Source organism: Oculina patagonica, chromosome 8 (assembly GCF_052425735.1).
Source record: "Oculina patagonica isolate OP01 chromosome 8, crgOcupat, whole genome shotgun sequence".
Lineage (NCBI taxonomy): Eukaryota > Metazoa > Cnidaria > Anthozoa > Scleractinia > Oculinidae > Oculina > Oculina patagonica.
In genome coordinates this window covers 29,294,682-29,318,655 of record NC_135765.1, presented here as the reverse complement: position 1 = coordinate 29,318,655, position 23,974 = coordinate 29,294,682, and the positions used below count along the sequence as shown (strand labels likewise).

The following is a 23,974-nucleotide window of genomic DNA, read 5'->3' as shown; positions in this document are numbered from 1 at the left end:
CAAGTGTAGTTTCCTTGATCACTCTGTTTGACATTGTCGATGGTTATGGAGCCAGTGTATGGGTCAAGTGTTTTGCCTTGTGTAGGGAAGGTCAGTGGTTTTCCGTCTTTTGTCCACTCATAAGTTGGTAGTGGATACGAAGACACATCTAGTAATATTACTGCTTTCCTACCAAGATGAATTTCTTGTTCTAAATCAACATTTGCTGTTGTAACTGTTAAAGAAAGATACCATTATGTAAATGCATATTTCTTAACAAAATGAAGTCTAAGGCAAGGAAATTGTTATTGATAGAAATTATATATCATGTGTCCCCGCTGGGGGAGGATTTATTATGAGATAGATATTTGTGGGGAATTGATTAGGCTAAATTTACACTTACAGTCGACTTGAAGAGTGAATGTTGCCGAGTTACTTTCTCCTTGGCAAATGTAATCACCACCATCATCCACTGTCACACTGTCTATAAAAAGTGTATATGTTTCTCCACTCACTGATATTCTTCTCGTGCCTGTTGTCTGTGATGTTGTGATTCTCTACACTTGGTATACCAGGCTTTCCTGGTCGTGCTGCTTTGGCTGGTGTTATCCAAGCTACAAAGTTTTCTCCATCTGTTACCTGACATGAAAATTGCACGTTTCTACCTGGCTGGACCTTGAGTGTGTTACTGGGCAAGGTTACTGTTCCTTCTGCAAATCAAGGGAAATAGAATATTATTAAGAAAAATTCTCTGTTCACTGACTGAATAGAATAGTGGGAAATTGTTGAACCTGTATTACGGAGCGACCACCCAATATTTAATGGTCCGTTTTCAAAGTTGCTAAAAATTGTACAGTCTGAAAATGTCCCCATTTTTCATAAACTGACATGGTTATCTTTTATAATAAGTCCCCAAACAGCATATTTTACTTCGCTAGACCTGTATTACATCAAATGTATGTATTCCAAGCACTAAAAAGGGAAAGACTCATCCATTCTGTGGACAGTCTCTTGTTTCTGTTGTGTAAAGTGATTAAGGGTCTCTGTTGCTTCCCTGGGGGAGGGGCACTCTGTATATTTTGAAGGTGGGGGACTTAATTCGTCATACCACTGATCAGTTTTCCAGCAAATGATACCCTATTCTAGACCAAAACTCTCTGATTTGTATACTCAATCCCAGACTAAAAGTTAGTCTGGGATTGGGTATTAAAGATAGCCAAAGTTAGCCAAAGTTAGTTTGTAGTCAACAGCTAAATGAGTCAACAACTATTAGTGCTTAATAGAGTTTTTCCACACAGCATTGCAGGGAGAATCCAAAATGTCAGTTTATGTTACCCAATTAGTGATTTAAATAATTTTTTTTTTCAAACTGAACTTTTTGTAAAGCTTGTTATATTTGGCTGTTCAATATTAGCCATGCAATAAAACAACGAATATCAGTTGCTCATTTTGTTAACATAACTTTTCACTTTCATTTTTGTCAAGAAAGAAAAGTCAGTTGAAAGAATTGTTTATTCATCACCAGTAAAAACAATTTTGCTAAGCAGGACAGTCAGTGGCGAAGCCAAATAATTGAGCATTTCAATAAATTTTAGAAATTTTAATTTTTTTGTGAAATCTTTGTACGTGTTGAAAATTCGTAAGGATTGCCCTCATCTCATATAGCTCTCAACGGACATTTAATCAAGATTTTTCTGTTTTTCATTAATCTTTCCACTAAATATGAACCCTGGATTGTCATAGTTTTTGGATGTTTTGAATGGTACTACAGGCTCCATTTAAAAATGGCCAAGAATTAGGACTTATGTTGAAAAATAAACATATATACACGTATATTATTTTTTTTATGTTTATTTCAAAATAATTTAAATGCTAATCAAGAAATTAATAATAAACCTTTCCTTCTGCAGGTGGTTTGCAGACTTTATTTTGCCTAATCCGCTTAAAATGATAAAATTTGGCGAAAAGAGATGATTCCAAGCCGTCTACAGTCGCCTTTCAGTCTTTGAGAGCTGTCTTTATGGTAATTTACACTGATTACATGTTCAGGTTGAAGCACTTGTGGTCACTTTTTAAAACACTTAACCTTAAAAAGAACCCGGGCAGCGAAACTGTTCCAAAAGGAAAAACGTGCAAGTTTAACTTTTTCCTTTTCTGTTTACAGTCCAACATTGTCTTTAATAATTTAAATTTGCATTTTCAACCAGTACGTGTTGAATAATATCGCACAATAGTATTTACTACTAAGTTGCAACATCTTTTATCACAGGCTTCTTTAAAATAAAAATAAACGCGAGTAAATTTTGCTGCATGGTTCAATTTTGTCTTTTTCCGCTTTCGTATCAAACTGAAAAACCCAAACGTCTTATTTCAACCAAAGCGCCAAAGAATCGACCTTGTTTTGTTTTGTCCTGGCTATTTTTTCAGAGTCAGCTAACACAATTTATTTGCAATCATCAAATTCGCTAAACATTCAGCTTGTTTTTATAATATTTTTGTTGTCAGCAGTTTTTTAAATGCTTCCCATGCAGAGTCATTGACGTTTTTGACAGATGATTTCACTCAAACCATTTCTAGTATTAATATCGGTCAAATACTAAATATATTCAACGCTGGAGTCTCAAACAAAACAAATGGAAATGACTTGTTCGCATCAGACATATTTTTGGAATGATTTCAGCGTGTCTTGAGCGTGTTTCGTCAATTTGTCTCTTAGCTATTCTTGCTGAATGTTATCATTTTCAAAAAGAAAACGTGAAAAATTCTGGACTGCCTTTTCTCCATTTCGGTTGTTAGATAACTTAACAGATATTCAGACCAATTCAGTGTTCTTACGAGAACAAAATGCGTTTGCGGAATTCGAAAATCGAAGGCCAATATTTAGTTTCAAGTCGAAGAGTTCCTTCTTGTTACTAAGTCATGCAACATTTTTGAAAAGATTCCATTCTCAGTTTTTTTCCCTTTAGCGTTTTAACGTTAGCGAGTGCACTTTTTGGAATTTAGAGATGGCTTGCGCGTATCTTTGATCGCAGAAATGTTCCTTAGATAAATTAAGATAAACCGCATTTTTGCTCGCTGACAAAACAGACTTCAACGATCGACATTTGCATGTTAAGGACATTTCGCTTTTTGAAACTGAAACAAATATTTCGCTTGTATGAGCCGAGCTTAAAAGCGAAAACAAATCCACGAAAACAGTGAAATGCATTAAGGGCTGTCGTCGATATAAGCTGGTTCTGTTATGATTAAGTAATCGCAAAGAAAAGTCTTGTTGAAAATGAAACTTAATCCATGTAGTACTACTCGACACTGATGAAAGCTGGTCAATCTTTTGTTTGCTGTTCGAGTTTGCATTATGAACATTCGCAAATCGAATGAACCTAGGGTTAGTTGTTTTGTAAGACAAAAAAAGGGCTGTCCATCGATGCGATCGCTGAAGAAAACAACAACATTTGCACAAAGCTATATTACCGCATACGCGACGAACAAAAAGCTTTCGATACTACTATATCGCCAGCGAGATCAAAATCCTTCGAAAACCGCGTGTCTTAACAGAACTGTCTGTTAATAAAAATAGTTCAATGATCCCTTCTTTTGTAAAAGAAAATGCACAGAGCATCACGGCCCCAAAGGAATACTTCTTTGAGCATCTTGCATACTTGATGATTCGGTATCGGCCACAGAAATTTTAAACAAGAAGCGAGTGAGCTTTGCGATCAGCATAACTCCCTTAAATATTGAGCTTTCTACAATCGATTTTTGCAAAGGCCTTTCTTCGACGCGTTGAATACGCGTCAAAATTAGCAAACACGAGCATTTGACATCCTTCCAACTTTTTAATTGTAAAGCGCGGTTTATTCGAAGCTAGACAAAGAGCGGATGAAATCATCTTTGCGCGCGGACTTTTCAATTCTCTGTTCGTGATCGCGGAGTTTTCACATTAAATACAGAATCGATAGTCTCTCAGTAGGCGAAAAAGCAAAAATCTACTCCCTGCGAAGTACTACACTATGCATGGCTAAACAAAGCTATGTATTCTGAATACTACGACCTTTAGGGTACAGTAATTACGCAGAGTTTAAACTCTTGGGCGCGAACCAGAAAGTATGAAAATCGCGATCGTTTAAAGTGGAAAGCGAGTGATAAGCGGCTTAAGAAGGCCTTGGTCATTTAACGTGGCTCAAATTTCAGATCAAGCACGAAAGCTTCCTGGGGTCTCGACCCGCCGCAGAAAAACAACCACGCTGAAAGTATGAATGCTCAATGTTGCAAAGAAACGACATTCAAATTATTCGAACCTTGCGAAGGTGTGGCAAGGAGACGTAAATTCGCGAAGAGTTCGCCCGCAGTGTTATCGCTCAGATCTCAGTCCGAGCACAAATGTTTTGGAAATTTGATACCAGCACAAGCCGCCAGCACAAAAAGCAACAATCCCCAAAAAGTGAATCGCGAAAAGCGTAGACACGCTTATTTACAATCTGTTCACACACACTTACCCGTGCGACTAACGGTCACCGCAAGAAAAGCTCCGATTACCAACAGAAGCTTCACCATGGCTGCCTCACGGACCTGGGAGATTTCAACAGAGGAACACAAAACCGTTACGGACGCGAAGAGGTGTTAAATTAGTTAACAGAGCGCACGAGAGCACGGTTTTCCAACAGTGCACGCTGCACGCTTTCAGTGAAAAGGATCAAATACAAGGGTCGCAAACACGCTGTTTCACTGCGCAAGCGCGCTGCCAACGGACGCGAACATTGCTGCATATATTAGCTTTTCCATCAAAAGGGGTGCGTATTCGCTTGGGAGATATTGTTTACCTGTTTCGAACCCGTTGTCCGTGCCCAAATTTGTGTAGGCATGCTAATGCGCTTTTTTATTGTGAAGTTATTTTAATGACATGTGAGTGTGTCGTGTGGTGATAGTGTGTGACCGGAATTGAGTCGGAATGTTGCTCACGGTCGTTGATTTCTCCGCTGCAGTAAGCGTGAGTTTTTTTTTCTGTCAAGCTATTTTGTGACAAGTTCCGTCCAAGACATGATGACTTATCTACGCTAATTACATTACAGTCAGCATTAATTATTTCACCTGTCTTGGAACCAGCAGTTCTCTGTCTGTTTTCTTGTATTGAGCTCTCAGCTCGATTTAGTGCCGAACCTCTACTTTGGAGTAAAAACACTGTTCAAACCGACGATTTTTTTTCCTTGAAATGCGTTAACACAAGCCTATAACGAGTTCCGACATGCGGGAAGGAAATCAGTAATATATTCAACACCCCTATTTTTGTCGGCGCCCGAGGAAAACCTCTTTCACCGCCTTGCCGTGATGAGTCTATAAACAAAACTAAAAATTCTATTTAAAATTCTGTTTACCCGATGGAAGTGTGTACTATTCTACGAATACTAATGACATGGTGTAGAAATTCTTGCTTATTCCACGAGTCGATTAAAACTCCTGGTTTCCTTCAGCTGCTGAAAGGTTGTGGTAATCGGTTCATCGGCGATGTAAATCAACAACTCAAAGCTGTGAACGTCAGGTTTTCTAAACCCAGCTGAACAAAATGCTTAGAAATATTTAGATCTGAGTTAAGAGCTTACTTGATAAATCTAGTTGGACACCCGATGTCTTGTAAACGCCGATCCCAGCTGAGTTCAGCTACTAGCTGCGGTTTTCAGAGTCAAAAATTCTAGACAGTGCCTTGTTTACTTTGTGATTGATAGAAAGATATATTCTGGTTCAGATCATCTGCATCAAAATTCAGCCAATAATTTGTGACCACTCCAGAATATAATTACTCCTCTATGTTCGGTTGGGTTTATATTTTGATTCGACTTGACAGTTTGTCAATCTAAAAGGACAGCAAAACGTCAGAACAGTAAAAACTTCTTGAAGTTTTTTGCTTTTTCCACCTGTGTCAGAAGTCTTCGCATTTTATTACTTTGTCTGTATAGTCTGTAGAAATTTTTATTACCTTTTCCTTTCTACCAAGTGTTTTAAACATTTGGAGGTTCTTAGACATAAATGTGTTGGCACATGCCTTTCTCGTTCACACCCTCACTTAAAGCATTTAAGGTCTCTTCGAGGTAACATGAGGTGAAGTTGCGTAAAGAATAAAATTCCTTGATCTACCACCGAAATCTCTCTACAAATACTTTGCGCAATGTAAAAGGACCACTTACGAGAATTTAACGAGGTGTTTTTGCAGTGTTCGCCAAAACAATTCTACGTGCAGATAAACAAGTATAAACGGCCCCTTAAGACATTCAACGGTCCGCAGTTGACCTTTTATTGTTCTTTATCTTTTAAATATATATCATCTACAAAGCTGTTTTCTCGGGGTCGGCTTTTAATTTTAAACATGCTACAGGCTGTATTTTTGTCGCTTCCGTATTATCGAGGAAGAAACTGACTTTCTAAATATTTGTGGTTTCGTCGATGGTTGAAAAATAACACATTACGAACGTTAAAATGTGCCAAGTCAGCGTAAGATATTTCAGCTTTTTCAGTCAAAAATTACGTAACACGTTGAAAAATTTTCCCAAAAATGTTAAGTCTTTGAAGCCTCAAGAATTTACCACCTTTACTGAAGACACTTGAGCTCGGTTTAATGTGGCTTTTAGTGGTGACCCGATGTAATACAAATGAGATAATTTTAATGCGAAATATTTCAGCAATTAATTTTATCTGCGCGTATAAAGTAAGAAAATTTGAATACTGTATGCATGAAACAATGGGGTACACCGCCTACTGTCTTACGTGCTGGGTGTCATGAGCTGTGTTCCGGTGTGTGGTTTTGCTTGAAGAGGTTTTAGGTATTTGTGATTGTGTCTTCAAGCTGAGAAGTAGCTCACCCAATCGATTAACTGTTGAACACGCGAAGGAAGCCAAAAAAATATTCAAAAGCGCTGTGCGCTCCTATTGTGAAAACGTGTCAACGAAAAGCCACAAGGCAAATAAATTGACATCCAAAGAATAGCTAAGAAAAAGCTTTTGTCTTCCATGTTAAACAAGCTCTTAATTGACACAGAGCCCTTTTCAAAACCCAAGATAAGATTGGCTGTCATTTTTTGTCTTGTATACCCGATAAATGAACGCGCGAGTTTTTGGTTTTGTGTTACCAACTCCATCAGAATTTCGACTCTGTTTTTTCTCTGGGGGCGAAACAAAAACATGCTGCCTCATTAAAGCGGTGATTTAATTCAACCTTTTGCTGGTAGGTACGTTAGCATATCTATTGTTCTTTTATGCGGTTTATATAACAAATGCTAAGTGTTGTTTTTGTGAATAAGCGCGGAGCGGAGCAGGTCGGCTCTTGCCCCATAAACAAACGATCACGCATCGCGTTTTTAATTGCGCTCGCTCCCCCTGGGGCTACGACGTGCTGTGTTATTGCAAACTGGTAGTTAAAAAACTTAACCGTTTAAAACTTAACCGTTAACGAGTTTTACTTACATGAGCTGGACTTCTGCCTGGTGACCCCCTGTCCGTGCTAATCGTGCTTTGTCTGCACTGTGACAGAAAACTAGTTGACTACATAACCGGTGGCTTTTGTAAGCGGCACAAAGCGATAAGATAATGAGATGATTAGCTTTGTTATGTGGATGGAGTTGAGAGCGGGAAAATTCCACCAAAGCAAGATAGCGGTAACCGGATCTTAGCAATTCACTTTACCGGCTTTAGCAACTTGTTTAACGAATACCTTGTTGTCAGGCAAGTTCAGCATATGGGAACGCGCAAGAAAGCTGTGACACTTTCTAAAAGGAATGATGTTTTCAAACCGTTCCACTTTGCGCTCCATTCTCTTGCAATCTCTAAATCCTAATTCAACAAGTCCTGGATCATTGTTTTTTTGTGATTCCACGGACTGGAATTTTTTTCTTTGCTACAAAATATGAATTAAAAAAGCTCCGTTTATGGTTGCGGAAAAGGATTCCGCAGTGAAACATTGCACATTGGGCTTAAATCTCTTTCCTATTTGCTTGCGTCTATCTCTTTTGCTGAATTTTTTCTTTGCCAAAATTTGAATTTAAAAAGCGCCGTTTATAGTTGCGGTAAAGGACTTTCCGCGGTGAAACATTGCGCACTGGGCTTTATATCTCTTTCCTATTTGCTCGCATCTAACTCTTGCTTTATTACTCACGGAATCTAGCTCATGCTACTCCAAGCTCTATAAAGCGTACTTAATATGATACCATAATTATGATAAGTTTTACTATACCCACGCGGGATTTGTTCATGTGAAAATCTCTGTTAAGACCACAGTTTTCTCTACAGCGCCTTGTGTCAGACACGTGTTCAGGTGTGAAAAGTGACAATGTTCTTTTGCAGCTTTTAGTCGATAATTAGAACACTTAGCGAGTCAGTTTTAGGTGTGTTCCGCCGGCGGGCGAAAGAAACATAATTGGTTTGATGTCCGATTAGTTTTTCCAATTCCATCGTTGCACCGCAGGATCCTGGATGGGTCCTATAAAAATTGTGTTGCTACTGGAATGCCAAAATGTTGCTTAAAAATTTTCCAAAAATCCAAAAAGTTGCTACCTAAATTTCGTGATATTTTCTCCTAAACGTTAATTAAAAGCTTTATGTTTAGTTTTTCACGATAAATGCTAACATCTGTCAAGAAAAATAGCTTTAAACTTTGCTCACAAATATGGGCGAAATTTCAGGATACTCTTAAGTCAAACGAAACGAAAAAGAAACGTCAAGTGACGGGTTATGCGATCAAAAGGTTGAAGAATTCAGAAAGTTCGCATAAATTGAAGTTTTCTATGAAATCGTTGACGTTTTCGTCCTTGATATGTGCTCTAAACCTATATTTTCCCGAAATTGTTCAGAAAAGCAAAGGTTGCTCGAAATTGATTGAACCGCAAAAAGTTGTTCCAAACACCAAAAGTTGCCAAACACTATCAGGACAGGCCTACAGCCGGATGTCTATCACACGATATACAGTCAACTCTCTCTTAACGGACATCTCCATAAGGCGGACACGTCTATAAGACCGGGACATCTGGTGTTGGTCCCGTTCCTGCCGTTTTTCAGTCATTTTACTGTAACTAAACTCCCTGTAAGACGGAGACCTGGTGTTGGTCCCGTCCTTGCCGTTTTTGTTTTCCAGTCATTTTACTGTAACTAAACTCCCTATAAGACGGACACCTATCTAAGCCCTAAGGCGGACAGCTGGAGTCGGTCCCTGAAGGTGTCCGTTTTAGAGAGAGTTGACTGTATACATCAAGAGTTTTTTTTATGATGACTAATATTACTATTACAAAGGAGGAAAAACATCAAAGAGGTAAAATTAAACCAAAAAGGAACAAGGATGGTTAAGATTAAGGAAGATTGTGACGGATTACGTAATACGGACTTGAAGACGTTTTCAAGATGCCCCAGGCCATCTGTGGTCATCCATGACATTGCCCATGTTAGTTACGGGCGTAAATTGTGGTTACTAAGCAACACTTAGTAACTAACTTAGGATGTAGTAGAGCGGTTTTCACTTGAATGTCGAAAGTAATTTGCGTTTGCTTTGGTTTTGCATTGCTACGCTTAGTGATTGGTTTAAAAAATCTCGCGCCACTTTCTCAGCCAATCAGAACTATAACCAAAACCAATCGTGACTCGCTCGCGCACGTTTTCCCGCGCTTCGTGCCGGCTACATGTATTTGCTTCGAGTTTTGATTGGTTCACTGGATTGTGTCCCTGTCAAAATCAAATCAAATTTTATTTATACACGTGAAACAAGAGTACATACAGTTCTCGTTAGAATGTGTACGTGTGTAAAAATAAACATTTTATATAAATAGAAATAAAAAAGTATATGTAAAATTCTTTAAAACGTTAAAAAATTATCATCGATATTTACAATTAATATTTACAAGTAAAAAATAAAAATATATAATAATTTAAATGTCGCAAATTACAGGTTAAAAAGGTACTTAAATTTAAGCCATATAAGCCTTAAGAGATCGCTTAAAAGATTTTATGTCCTTTGATTCTCTTATTGTCGGAGGCAACGCATTCCACAGTTTGCGGGTCGTTTGTCGAGTTCAGTTCTACGAAATGAAACCATTGCTTTCGCTCAAAATTTGATTGAAGTGCCGACTAGAATTGAATTTAAAGGTCTGTGGCTCTCAAAGGCGTTTCCATGTGACCTTGTTTCTAAACCCTACTTGCGTATCTTTTTAATTACTATATTGTTAACCTGTAATCCTATTCAAGCAACTTAGGATCAAGCACAATATAATTAACACGTTAAAGAACTGCGTGATCTTCTAATTTTGAGAATATTCGTATTAAAAAAAAAAACACATTCTGGCTGCCAATTAGACGAGGCCACAGGAAGGGCCCAATTTGGCATTCGCGGGCAATTATTGAGCTCAATTATTTCCAAATTGCATAATTATGTTGTCTTCTTCGCGAAAGCAAGGAGTGGCTCAGAGCTCGAAATTGCTTTCTTGTGCTATAAATAACGTTATCATAAACTGTATTGTTATCTGGGTGTACAAAGCAAGTTTTGACAAGCTTTGTAATGACGAATTGATCAGTATCAGTATTTCCTACTTGAAATTTAGCTATATTTACGTAGGACAGCTATTTTCGTCGACCTGTTCTATATTGGTCTTGTTATATTTGTTGTGAGCACATGCGAAGAAAACAAATCGCAAAGAGCTGTTTCCACTGAAAGGTGAGCAATGACATTTTTGTTGGCCTTCCAGTCTTCTTTATGTCCAGTAAAAGGTCAACCAGAAACCGCACGTGCAACCTGTCGAGTTTGAGTTCTTCCAAGGTTTTTGATTGGTCCCAACCAAAAGCGCACATGCTACCCCAGTCGAGTTTGAGTTCTTACAAGATTTTTGATTGGTCCCAACCAAAAACCGCACGTGCAACCTGTCGAGTTTGAGTTCTTAAAATATTTTTGATTGGCCAGGCAATGAGAAAACAAGGCAAAGATGTCAAATGGGGTACCACACAATCGTTTACCTGTACATGGGGGTGCCCGGTTGGGACACACGAACCCCACCTCTATCTGGGCTGAGACCTAAAATGGCTATTGTATTTGTTACTCAGTATGCATTTCGCACCAACTTGGTAAAATTTACCGCGTTCTACATCGGAAATCAACAATAAGCCTACGATATACGACCACTAAATCGCGTGAAACTCTAGTATTTTGGTCACGTGATAATGCAGATTAGAAACTACAGTTAATCATTATAGAATATCACTAAACTCATATAAGAAACTACAGTTGAGTACTCCTTTATCACAATATTGTTGATTAAGAAGTTAGCGATCAGATAAAAAGTCTCTAGAACTGTTAGGGAGTCAATGCAACATTGAGAAAACATCCCGGAAAGGACATAAAGTATTGATCAACTTTGTTTAATTAGAAATATTTTACTGATTAAGTGAGATATGATCAGTATTTAGAAATGACTAATTCCGAGCATTTTTCGTTGATATCGGGATAGCTTGGCTTTCATCAGCTAACGTGAGATAGAATTAACTGCGTTACTGCTTTCCAAACTTGCATGTTCACAGAGTAGGCAAAAGCATTCGGTAAGCAACTTCCGTGCAAGATGGTTCTAAACGGAAGCCGTTAGCAAAGCATTTGATATAGGTTTTACTTATATAAGTCAGGGGCAGGTAGGGTTAACGGAAATTCGATGGAAAGCAATACACCCCAAACCCACTCAAGTACAAAAGAATATTAGACTTTAGACTCAAAGAAGGCAAAGTTGTTTTAAATATTAAGTTTTACGTCACTTTGAAACATTTAGCCTAATTTTGTTTCGTTTTGTGCAATATAGTTCCGTCATGCCTTTTACATGTGTTCACGTCGCTGTACATGAAGTCTATCGTTTGTAGTCCATCACAGTTATTCCCATTCTAAACCTCGTTGTTCCTTCTTGGTTAATTATAACTTCTTTGGTGCCATTTTTTCTTTGTTTCTAAAACATCATTTGAAGGTTTCCTTTGAGTTTTATAAACGTTATTTTGACTCGACAACAACGGGTTAATACAACAACGCGAGAGTCGGGTAGAAGCTTTCGCAGCATCTCACAAGAATGGCTCGCTACCCTCCAACAAACAATAGGAACAATGCCCCTGGCGTAGTCCCCCCCCCCCCCCCAAAAAAAAACAAAAAAAAAAAAAAACTGCTACACTTGAGGACCAGTTGAATAACAAGCTTACGAGAGCTGCTACCACGACATTTCCGAATCTTGAGACTGCGCCAAGTTTTTAAAGAGCACATACAGCTCGATTCTACGATGGAAAAGAAAAAACTGGTTAATCGATGACGTAAAATCATGATTCTTCCTCTTTCAATTTCCTCGTTGAGATAACAGACATTAGCCTGTTCCGTTTTTTTGTGGGGGGGGGAGGGGGGATGGGGGGTTAGGGGCGGATAGCAGCTCCACCCTTTGAAAGAACAATAAAACAAACATCAGGAACCTGACAATGCCCCTAGCACCAAAAGCAATAGCCATTGCTTCGATAGAGGACCATAATTAATTAGAATTACAAGTTTACGTGAGCTGCAATGCTGTTGCAATACTGATCCTTTCTCGAAGACTGAATAAACTTTCAAACTTCAATTTAGAAAACGAGAAGCCTAACCCTGACAATGCTCGGTCTACCGTCTAATGTGACGTCATAAACATTTTGTGAAATAACTGCTACATTTTACAAAATGTTTTCTCTGACATACTCTATATATCAGCAATGATAATTTTCGTGCAAAGTTATTATGTGTACAGATTGCTTTGAAGAAGTACTTATACAGCATTTTAAAATTTTTGAGTTCTGTTCCTTCTGGCAAGCAGGCGAGCACAGAGGGATGTCTGAAATTCAGGCTAGTCTGAACGTGTTTCTCTAGGGCAAAACCAATATTTCTTTACGATATCATGGGCTTTGGCATAGCAAACATTTAAATATTCTATACAATGTTTACGAAAAGGCATGCTGTGTAATATTCGAGAAATGTTTGGAATGTTTCTAGAACGCCTGGTATTTTGTTTATTTTCGCCGCCGTACTGGTTTACCATCGTTATTTTTGAGAAATATGAAAACATTTCCCGTGTTTCTATAGAATTATGGTACGTCATGTGAATGTTATTAAAAACGGGAAGAACTGTTATGTAAACATAAGCGTAGGCGAGTCGTGTATTTCTGCAGCTGTTTGGAAGGTTTTTAACTCAAAACAAGGAAAAAGTTTTGTATCTCTTTTGTAAAATAAACACTAACTTTCTCTTTTCATTGAATTATGGTTAATGGCTTTCGGCCTTTAACAGAACTTGCAGTAGCAACTTTATTTATTCCACAAACATTCTAATTTTTGGCCAATACGTAACGAGTGAAAAATAATTTGGCTTTAAAATTACCAATTTATTTACTCTGGCCAGTTTTATATTCTCCTGATAATTTTTCCCTCCTAGACGCAAACAAAATCTTCAGACTGATGAAAAGACGCAAACGTGATGATCCATTCAGAGAGCATCAATATCACGCAATTTCACTTTTCGTATTAACACGCGATGTAACGTGCCGCTTCTCACTCTTTAATATCACCTGCTTCTTCAGACACGGAAAATGATGAATTGCAACGAAGTTCTCGCAAATTTTGCCTATTGTCGCTGCGTATTTTCTTTCTTTTTTCGAAAAATAAGGTTGGCGTATTGTACGTTCCCGATCGAAAATGTTTTTACCATAATTATTTTCTTTTTAAAAATTAATTTCCCATACTCAATATTTATAACATGACTGAAGCCTAAGGACAGACGGTGAATAAGCAACGTGTTTAACTATTTCCGTTTATTGAAAAACAAGTGTCGCAATAATCCAGTAAAACTGGAAAATCCGGTTCAGAACTAATCGTTGCGCATTCCGGAAAAACGAGTGAACGTGACTTTATCGAATATTGAGAGTCTTGCCGGAAGTCATTATATTATCAGCAAGATCAATTTAAAACTATTTTTATTACGGAATACTGATGAATTGTCTAAGTGTGTAATGAGTGTCTCGAAGATGGTATTACACTTGTTTGAGTTCGGTCTTATCCTGTGAAGTTCTGATCGCGATGCCGTTTAAAGGGACTGTGTTATGGCTAAGTTAGTCTGTTTTCTTAAATTTTGCCAAATGCAGTAAAAATCCGCATATAAAAAGCAAGTGGATTATCATCATCATCATCATTCATTTGCCACTTCAGAATTAAACATACAAATTAAAATAACTTAAAACGATAGGGCGAGGAGACCTCCGAGAAACCACAAGGCTTATGGGGGAGGCCACCTAACAACAAACCAACCAGGACAACAAACATCGGTTGGAAGACGAATGTACTGATTTCAGCTTAAATACTAGCAGGAATGGAGTTGGAGAAGTATCGAAACGATCAAGAAGTAAGTCAAAGTTTTCTTGAAAATATGGAGGCGCCCGACGTGACAGAGAACACTGGCGGCTGAAATTTGGTCAAAAAAGTACCATATACATGAGAACACATTCTGCCTGAAAAATGAAAATTGTTCTTATATAAAAAAAAAAAATGGCTGCCAGTGAGATTAGAATAACCTTCTAGGGTACATGGAAAGAGGGAGGGGGAGCTGGTGCATTTTGAATTTGCTTGGGTTTTGCTGAGTTTCGAGTTGTTTATCACCATTGATTCCATTTGTTGGTAGTCTATGCAGTATTTAAGTTTTAGGAGCAATTTTAAGAACACCTTAAGAACATTTTCAGACTGATTTTGCAGAAAACACTCGTTATATAAGATCAAAATCATATCAGCCTGAACCCCCGAAACACGTGTTCTTTTATTGCGGGTTTTTACTGTACTCGCTATGAACCTTAATGTTTGCGAATAAATTACAGGGGGGAATAAAAATATTCCTAGTTGCTTACTGCTACAGAAACCGGGATATGCTCCGGCAGTATGGACCGCTTGGCTCGAGGCTTCCCCTTTATCCCTAACCCTTAGAAGCGCAAGTTGCGTTCTTGATTTCTTTGATTCGCTCCTCCTTTCTTCCCCCCCCCCCCCCCCCTCCCTGCACCACCATCAGCGCAATCGTCAAATGATTTCTGGCCAGAAGAAAATAATTCTGCTAGTAAAATCAGGTATGTCACTAGTAAAATGAGCCCTCTTTATCGTTCAAAAGCAAACTAATGTGAAAGTATAACGCCAGCAAAACATTACTCAACTTGCGGAGCGCTGTGCTGTACGAAAATGCAACAGGGGAAATAATTGGTTGTGCATATATTCAAACTCTCTCATGTTATTTTATGCTCCCTTATGCGTTACTCGGCGAAAATAATCCTATTCTGCGCTCATTGCCTTGGATGAGCTCGGTCTGCTGGGAAGAGATATGACGTAGAGGAAGACAACAGTGCATGGGGTCTGGGGGGAGTAATCTACTTTCAGATCTAACTTGAATTTCTCTGTAGGTACCATTCTCGTCCCCATAGCCCTTTCGTTTCTCTTAGCCGGCTGGACCTTGGCACCAGTAAACGAAGGGCTCTGGGGACACAGGACTTCCAGTCCTAGATTCTAGGACTTCCGTTCTTCATGTATGCAGTCATGACGTTTCAAAAGAATGTACGAGAGAGTCGTTACGTTTTCGACTTCCGTTTAGGAATTCTTTGTTCCAAACAGCCAATCCAAAAAATGCGAGTTAATTCAAAAATCCTATGTCCTCAGAGCCCTCCGTTTTCTCGTGCCAAGCCGGGTAAGAGAAACGAAAGGGCTATGGGGACGAGAATGTGTAGGTACATTCGAGTTACAGTGGAACCTCGATTTAACGAAGTCCTCGTTATAACGAACCATATTCTTCAGTCCGGCCAAAATGACAGTAAAATGTATAGAACAGAACCTCGATATAACGAAATCCTCGTTATAACGAACACAATCCGGAAACCCAAACGTAATATATACCTCGATATAACAAATTATAGTTTACACGCGACAAAAGATGAATGTAAAACAGACCAACAAGGATGAAAATACTTTAATCCTGTACCAGGAGAACAACTTCAAGACATATGTCCATATCTATGTGGAAATTAGACATTTATTTTTAAAGCAAAAATGTCATTTTTGACAGTCGTTCAGATTAGAAAATGCTGTGTAGTGCAACGAAACAGCGTGAAAAACAATTATTAACTATGCCTCCACATAACGAACATTTTGGTTGCTTTTCCGTAAATTCGTTATATCGAGGTTTTCGATACGATGAACCCTCGATATAACGAACAAATTTCCCCAGTCCCTTGGCACTTCGTTAAATCGAGGTTTCACGTATGAAATAATTTGAGAAGCCGTGCACACACATTTCTGTGCCTGCAAAAGAAATGAAAGATAACCAGAAAGAGAAAAGTGATATGTGGAAACTAATGAGCCTGGAAATTGGAAATTCTTCAATAAAACATGACTGTTTTTTTTGCGAACAGCGCAAACAAATATTCCCCCAAATAGAAGCTTTCTTAATGCTGCAAAGGAAAATTGTAGCATCGTGCGTAATACATACCTTTGTTGCCTTAAAGATGAATTACAGTCCGTACTGCGCAATCTCGGCTGCAATGTTTATGTGAGCCTCACAAACAAAGCAAAACTAAAAATTACGTGACAAACTTACCTGTTTCTTCATTATTAACGCCAGATATCCTTGCAGAACAAATAATAACAAGTAGAAGAACCTTGACGCTATTTCAAACCGACGTTTCAGCTCATCGGAAGTTCTTGAACGAAGCGAACTGTAATGGCGGACTAAAAAACTTCATGTATGCTGTCACCGAAGTGTAACGTTTCAACGAATTCAAAACAAAAACGTAAACAAACCCCGAGTCTGCGCAGTACGGACTGGAAATCAGCTTTAATCCAAATTAACAAAAAAGAGAAATTGTAATTCTGCAATAAACAATACGGAAAAGAACAGATTTTGAGTTAAGTAGTGGTAATACGTGAAAACAGCATCGTTTTAAGTGTCTTGTTTACTTACCACATTCGGTACCTCTTAACGGCGAACGAACACAGCTTGGTTATAACAAGGCGTTTTAATAGATGTAGTGCAATAAAATCATGCCCTCTAGCGATACTTTGGTCACATTTGGTTGAATAAATATATTGCAAAACGGGGATAATACTTGTGTGTCGCTGATTCTTTACTAAATTGGTAAGCGCCTTAATGGCTTCCCACGTGGGCCGTGCGTATACGAGTATAACAGCACGATTTTGTGTTCCCGTAAAGTTTTTAAACATAACGAACGATTTTCGTCACTTTCGGATTTTGCAGCCTTTTGCAATAATTTTCAACTAAATGTTGTAAGTAATTGAGCAGAGTTTTTCCCTCTTCTAATTAAGTCCATTACCAGAGGGCAAGATGAGAAGAAAGTGAAAATTGTGATAATTGTTCTGTTTGCCGCGCTCTTTCCAGAAATACCTGTGAGCGAATTTGAATACAGCCACTTTATATTTTCATTTTTCATTATAACGCAAGGTTTTTTAATACCGACTGAGGTGGATTAAAATCGGTTTGTCACAAGCCGGATGGAATAAAGGTCTCGCAAAAATGCAGCTTTTTCGATTTGTTAAGAACGGCAGTGAATGCACAAATCACCTCGATCAGTAAGAAGCAGTCCTCGATGTTAAAAATAGATGCTTTGCCAAATAAAGGAAGACCTCTCCCGATTCCACAAATGTATTTTTGTCTGTGACTCTGTCGTAAAAGTGTTTTTGAAATGGTTCTTCGTCGGTGTTTTGACTTAAATGTATATACCTGGAGCACTTACAGTCTTAACAATTTCGCACACGACACGTTGTCTACTGATAGCCTCCGATATACTCAGATCTTTTGCGCGGTTCATGATTATGCGGCAAAACTGAGCAGATCCCTGCAAGGGCTATGGGAATCCAAACAGAAAATTGGAAGAAACGACGCATTTTTCTGAGGTTTAACTGAATCTGGAACATAAAGGTCCTTGGAATCGTTTTTGGAGTTCGTAACATTTTTTCCTCCCCCCGCCCTAGTAAGTTTAATATGTGCGCCTGGCAATTTTTTTCTGGCAAAGTTTGCGGAGCGATTAGTTTTTTTTTTACAACTGTGAGTCATTTTTAGGGTTATCGATTGCTGATATGTTGCTTTTCCGGTGTTCATATGTTCATAAACTGGATTTGTTCGCAATAGACAATTTTGCTTGCGTTTTAGTCGCGCACTTGGTCACGTAATTGAATTCATCATTTTGCGCGAGCAATTGATTTTTTATTTTATTAGCTTCGCCATGTTACAATAGTGAAAAACCATCTATCTAAACGGAAAAAAGAAAACAGAATATCAACAAAATACACCACACCTACTTATGGCAGGGTAATAGCTACAGGGAAAGCCATTTACCGTGTGCCTAAAACACGTAAAAAAAAAAAAGCTACAACAGCTCACAATTTTACCAAACTAACCTGAAGCTAGAAGCAACAGGTAACAGGCTACGAGATATAAAATTTATTTCATTGCGGCACTAATTCGAATAACAGAAACTGACAATTCGTGCTTAGATGTGAGCAGATGTGGCAATAAAGAATGACCATTATCCTTGCCTGTAAATACAGCCTACTACTACTACTACTACTACTACTCCTCCTCCTCATCATCATCATCATCATCATTATTATCATTATCATCTAATATTAACCCAGGATGACCCTTCAGTACATACGTACCAGTTATCAATGGGGTTCTGCTGACTAAAAATTAAAAATTATTTAAAAATTTCGTATAAAAAGGCAATCATGCACTACGTTTAAAACCTTTTAAAGCTACGATAAAAATTACAAGTAAAAGTCGTCCAACCCTTTCCTAAATAAAAGTCTTAAATTAATGGGAAAAGAGCCATATTTACGATACAACTAGATATTTACTGTTAATGACTCAATCCATTGAACCAAAAAATGCCCTAAGCCGAAAGCTTCTAAATTAAAATTTCACGCATCTCTAACATTTTAATGCATGTCTAAGGGAAGTTTCTTGTGTTGAAGTCGCGTTAGTTGAATGTCAGCGTTCGTGGCGTCAAAGCAGAAGAGACAGGCCACCAACCAAGATTGTCAGGAAGGCACTGGACACGAGGCGAGACTGTGAACTGCCTTCTGAAAAACAAGAAAGAAACGTCAGCAAGGCATTTAACTATCAGAAAGAGAAACCGCACGCATAGGCTTTGTATTGACATAGTTGGACCCCTCCACCAACTATGGTATTGACGGTTAAAGAGAACAAGTGAAACGCAATTGTTTCTTGATTTTCGTAAGAGAATGCATAACAGAGCTCACTGTATTAATTCAAAAGCAAGTTTAGCAACTGCAAACTTCTGATTTTCTTCAACAGACGATTTTAGCATGCAAACAGTTTTAAGAGGATCCACAGCTGTACCAGATGAAGCTTGCATAAAGATTGTACAACGAAGTTTGTCTCCACCGCAAAAGTGACAATGTTTCTGCAGTCAATGAAACAGAAATATATTTCGTATTGGTAGCATACTCTTCAGCATTCTCAAAAACTAGAATTTTATAGATCTTTTGAGAACGAATATGCTACCTCCAATTATCTAGAGTTAACTAGGAGAGTTTCTGGTAGGAGAACATTAGCTAAATTACGTATTAGTAATCATAAGTTAATGATCGAACTAGGCAGATATAACAATATGCCCAGACATAATAGGCTCTGCCCGGTCTGTGATTGTAATAAAACCGAAGATGAAATTCATTTTCTCTTTTATTGTTCCAAATATACAACAATAAGAGATAACTTTTACAAGAAAATACAGCCTATCATCTTAAATGTCAGCCGGCTACCAGTGCCTGACTTGATTTTAGAATTAATGAATTCTTCCGATTATTTTGTGACCATGCAATTGATTAAATTTATATCATCTTGTTTTGATTTACTACTATCAATGTAATTAATTTCAATGTAATCATTTTGTTTTGTTTTTTTATTATGTTATTATTATTATTATTATTACTTAATAAGTTCACGCTTTTGCAATATTGTAACAAATTTACAGTCATGCAAATAAAGCTTGTTGTTGTTGTTGTCTCCATTCCTAATGATTGTTTAGTTAATTACGAACTACTGACACTCCTGATTTCAAACCATTTACTGAAGTTGTTTAGAAATGCAGTAAAAAAACATCAAATTTACAATTCCACGATCATACTTGAGCTAAAGCCACCGAGAGCCGTTAATTCATTTGTCTCGGAGAACGAAAACCAAGCCACCGTCGCCCTCCGAGTCCAAAAGAAGGTTCGCGGCGGGTTTTAAAAAAGCGAATATTAAGGAGGAGAGAGGAGAAATAAGGGGACCAGTTTCATTCTCGTGAAATTTCCGCAACATCAGCCGCGCGTGATTCAGAAATATATAAAAATATCATAGTGCTATCCTTAAATCCATGCTCTATAGTTTGTCTCCATTTCCAATGATTGCTTTTGCTAGAACTCTTACTATAACGTTATTTTAAATACCTCCAGTGAAGTTTGTCTGAATGAATCTCTCGTCAGGACTGCTTTCTCCACCTTTGTTTTTAGCGGTCACTTCAAACTTGTACTGGACTTTGTTATCAAGCCTGGTGATCTTGAGCTGCAGCTTTTTAGTGCTAACTGTTTTCGTGATCCAAAGGCTGGAGTTCTTAGCGCTCACCACGCTGTATCGCACGGTGTAAGTGATGTCATCATCGCCCCCAGTCTCCTCAGGGCGCCGCCACTTCAGTGTGAAGCTGTCTGTGGTCAGCAAAGTGGATGAATTCGAAGGCGAAGATATGACTGGTCGCTCGGGTGCACCTACAAAGAAGAGAAAAAAGGGCGGCTCCGATTGGTTGTTGTACGGTTTTAAAGGGACTATGTCATGGGGATTTCGCAGATTTTTGGCATAAACTGTTCTAAAATTAGTGGTAGGCAACTTTACCCATTAAAAACATCTTTGACATCTAAAGGAAGATATAACCTTAATTTGGCGATAAAAAACAAACTTCGGCTATAAATATCGATTTAGTTTTTGAAGACGCGCGGAAACAACTTGAAAACGTTAGGCTAACATTTTTCAAGTTGCAATCCATTTCCATCCTAGCCATCCGCAGCCAAATACGCTTCTAAACAGTTTCAGTGCTCTAAGATGGCAATTGTTAATAAAAATGGACGATTATTTCAAGGTTTCATACGACACAAATATAAATTTTGGCTGTTCAAACATCTGGTAAAATCCGTGACATAGTCCCTTTAATTGTTTTCACTCGCAAGCAACCACCAATCAGTGGTGGATTCCTTCTAGACAATAGCTAAGGAACAAGTACAGTGTGTGTGGTATATTTGGCAACTATCTGGCGAAATTGGTGCAATATCGCCTGATAGTTATCCAGCGAGGCCGTTGGCTGATTTGTCTAAAAACAAACGATATACCCGAAGGATTGAGCAGAATGATTGTTTTATTATCCAACAAATTGCCGAGCCGTAGTTTTAAGCTTAATATACTAAGATTGTGCAGCGCTTTACAAAAGACGAGTCTTAAGTGCACTTCCAAATATGGCAAGCTACGTATATCGCAAGATATTTTTTAAGTAGGGTTGATAGATGAAGACTTCATTACCATATGTGGGCATCATGACATTTTGTTGAATAATAAGGTCAGCTACTTAAAACTTACAGTATTTTGTGGTCTTTACTTCCACACTGCTTGTGAGACCCCATTCTGCCTTGTTAGTAGCTCGCAATGTGATGCTGTATTTAGTGTTATACTTCAGGCCATTGATGGTGTATGATGTATTATCCCCAGAAATATCACGAGTAATGTCTTCATAAACTGATGTACAATTCAAGGCATATTTGTTGATGGGCATGCCTCCATCATCTTTGGGTGGCTTCCATGTAAGTGTGATACTGTTGCAGGTAGCCACGGCTTGGAGGTTTAAAATCTCACTTGGCTTTCCTGGAACCATGCAAGAAAAATCTTTTTTTAGTGGTTCAAATATATACGGAGTAATAGGGGTATTAAATGGTGTTTGCAAGCATTTACGAGCATGCGAGCAGAGCGTTTTTCTTTTCGAGATGAGCATTGACAAAAATTAGCCTTGCGAGCAACGAGCACTTTTCAAAAAAATACCTCCACTAAAAACCAAGCATGCAAGCACTTGTAAAAATATGCGACCACCTGCAAACGAGCACCCGCTAAAATTTTGCGAGCACTGCAAAATTTTGATGGACCATTCATGACCCCTAGTAATTGGTAAAAATGTTAAAACATTCTCACTAATGCACCTTCGAATTCAGATTGATAATCTGTAAGAAACGTACAGATGTGCCAAGCTTCATGTGACTACACGCTTTCAATAACAGTCACATCCCTGAGATGTGTTAAGCAAAATTTTTTGCCTGGTATCTAGGGTTCGTAATTCGCAAATGACCATAAATTCCTTACAGTTTCCCATCATATTCTTTCTAGTGGTGAAAGGCGTGCTGGGTGATAAATTTAACTTCAAGTGTCGGCTAAAAACAAGTTTTAAACAGTCACTTAATTTAAGCAATGTTCTGTCTTTGGCACCTTATGGGAGCTATGTCACCGGGATTTCGAAGTTTTTTTGGTCTAAACTGTTGTAAAATTAGTTGTAGGCATTTTAACCCATAAAAAAAACTAACCTTTGAACATCAAAAGGAAGATATAACCTTAATTTACGGATAGAAATCAAGATACGGCAATAATTTTGTTTTTTTGAAAACGCGCGGAATTAACTTGAAAAAGTTAGCCTTACTTTTTCAAGTTGCAATCCGTTTCCATCCGAGCCATCTGCAGCCAAAGATGCTCGTTACAGTTTCAGTGCTCTTTTAATAAAAATGGCCTATTATTTTGAAGTTTCCTGTAATACAAATATAAATTTTGCCTGTTCAAATCTCTGGTAAAATCCGTGGTAAAGTCCCTTAACGAAGTCAAAAATCCGTAATTTTTACCCGCAGCTAAGCGAAAAGACAAGCATACCCGTCTCTTACATATGGTATTCCCAACCCCGGTAGTTGTACCCGGGTACATTCAATGTACTTACCAACTTTCGTCTTGAATGTTCTTACATCTGGCGCACTAACCCCGTATCTGTAGACAGCATAAAGTCTGACCTCATACTCCGCATTATGCTCAAGACCAGTAATCCTGAATCGAGTCTCATTAATGTTTTCCTGTTTATCCAGTTTGGTGTGATTAGTTATTGGTTTTTTCCTCCACTCCAGTCTGTATTTAGTGTTGTTGTTGTCACTATCCTTTCGTGGTGCAGACCAGGTTACAGTGAACTCTGTGTCAACTTCAACTGCTGTGTTGGTGATGAACGGCTTTCTAGTTGTACCTATTGAAAAATGTCAATTTTATTTTAAGAGGGTTCTAAAGTAATATAAGGGGGGTTTTATTTCTTAGTTCATGGGGGGGGGGGTCAAAATCACTAGGAGTGGCTTTCAAATATCAGCCCCCCTCCCCCCCCCCCCCCCCTGGGTGGGCTTTGATTCACACCACTTTACAAAGTGCGCTGGCTACTGGCTCATACCGCTGGAGCTTATCCCGGTTTCCTAAGCGACTCGAAGTATTTCTTTTCCCCCATGGATAGGACGCTAGGCCATCACAGTAATCTAGTAATTTTGTCAGCTATCCCAAGCAGCTTGCCATTACCATTTTTTCGACTAATTTGCTTGTTAAGGTAAAATAGGAGAATAGTGATGGCGCTTAATTCACTCCTTCCAGCAACTAGTCAGTTGTCTTCGGCTCTCAAGGAAATACTTTTCGCTGTGGGTGATGAATACGTCACTCAAACGGAATACGAATGCGTCAACACTTCCCGGGACACTTGCGGTTTGATGGCGGGTGTTTGCAATCAAAAGCAAACACTTGGCAGATCATGTAAAACAACATTACGCGAGAGTGAAGTGCCTTGCTAAAGAGTACATCCCAAAAACGCCAGCACACTCCAGAGTACAACACACTAACCATTTCTTTAA

General features: G+C 38.4%; 2 protein-coding genes across 12 annotated transcripts in view; both read right to left on the bottom strand.

The window, feature by feature from the left end:
• Positions 1–23,974, bottom strand: part of LOC144664037 (neural cell adhesion molecule 2-like) — an 89,160-nt gene that overhangs the window by 25,239 nt on the left and 39,947 nt on the right. For 4 of the 11 annotated variants that reach the window (XM_078525150.1, XM_078525152.1, XM_078525160.1 and 1 more), the window contains 4 exons: positions 23,038–23,331; positions 21,648–21,929; positions 20,474–20,788; positions 18,984–19,102 (listed from right to left, as the gene is read on the bottom strand). The exons of 6 other annotated variants lie outside the window; for them this stretch is intronic. In XM_078525150.1, the coding sequence (XP_078381276.1) occupies positions 19,026–19,102; positions 20,474–20,788; positions 21,648–21,929; positions 23,038–23,331 (968 nt within the window). In that variant the 3' untranslated portion in view covers positions 18,984–19,025. Of the gene's footprint in view, positions 1–18,983; positions 19,103–20,473; positions 20,789–21,647; positions 21,930–23,037; positions 23,332–23,974 lie in introns of those variants that run through there. One more of the 11 variants, XM_078525151.1, reaches the window with a different exon arrangement.
• On the bottom strand, positions 408–4,700 carry LOC144664077 (uncharacterized). The gene is made up of 2 exons (XM_078525209.1): positions 4,476–4,700; positions 408–689 (listed from the first exon to the last, which is right to left on the bottom strand). The coding sequence occupies exons 1-2, from the start codon at positions 4,531–4,533 to the stop codon at positions 445–447; spliced, it is 303 nt and encodes a 100-aa protein (XP_078381335.1). The 5' UTR covers positions 4,534–4,700; the 3' UTR covers positions 408–444.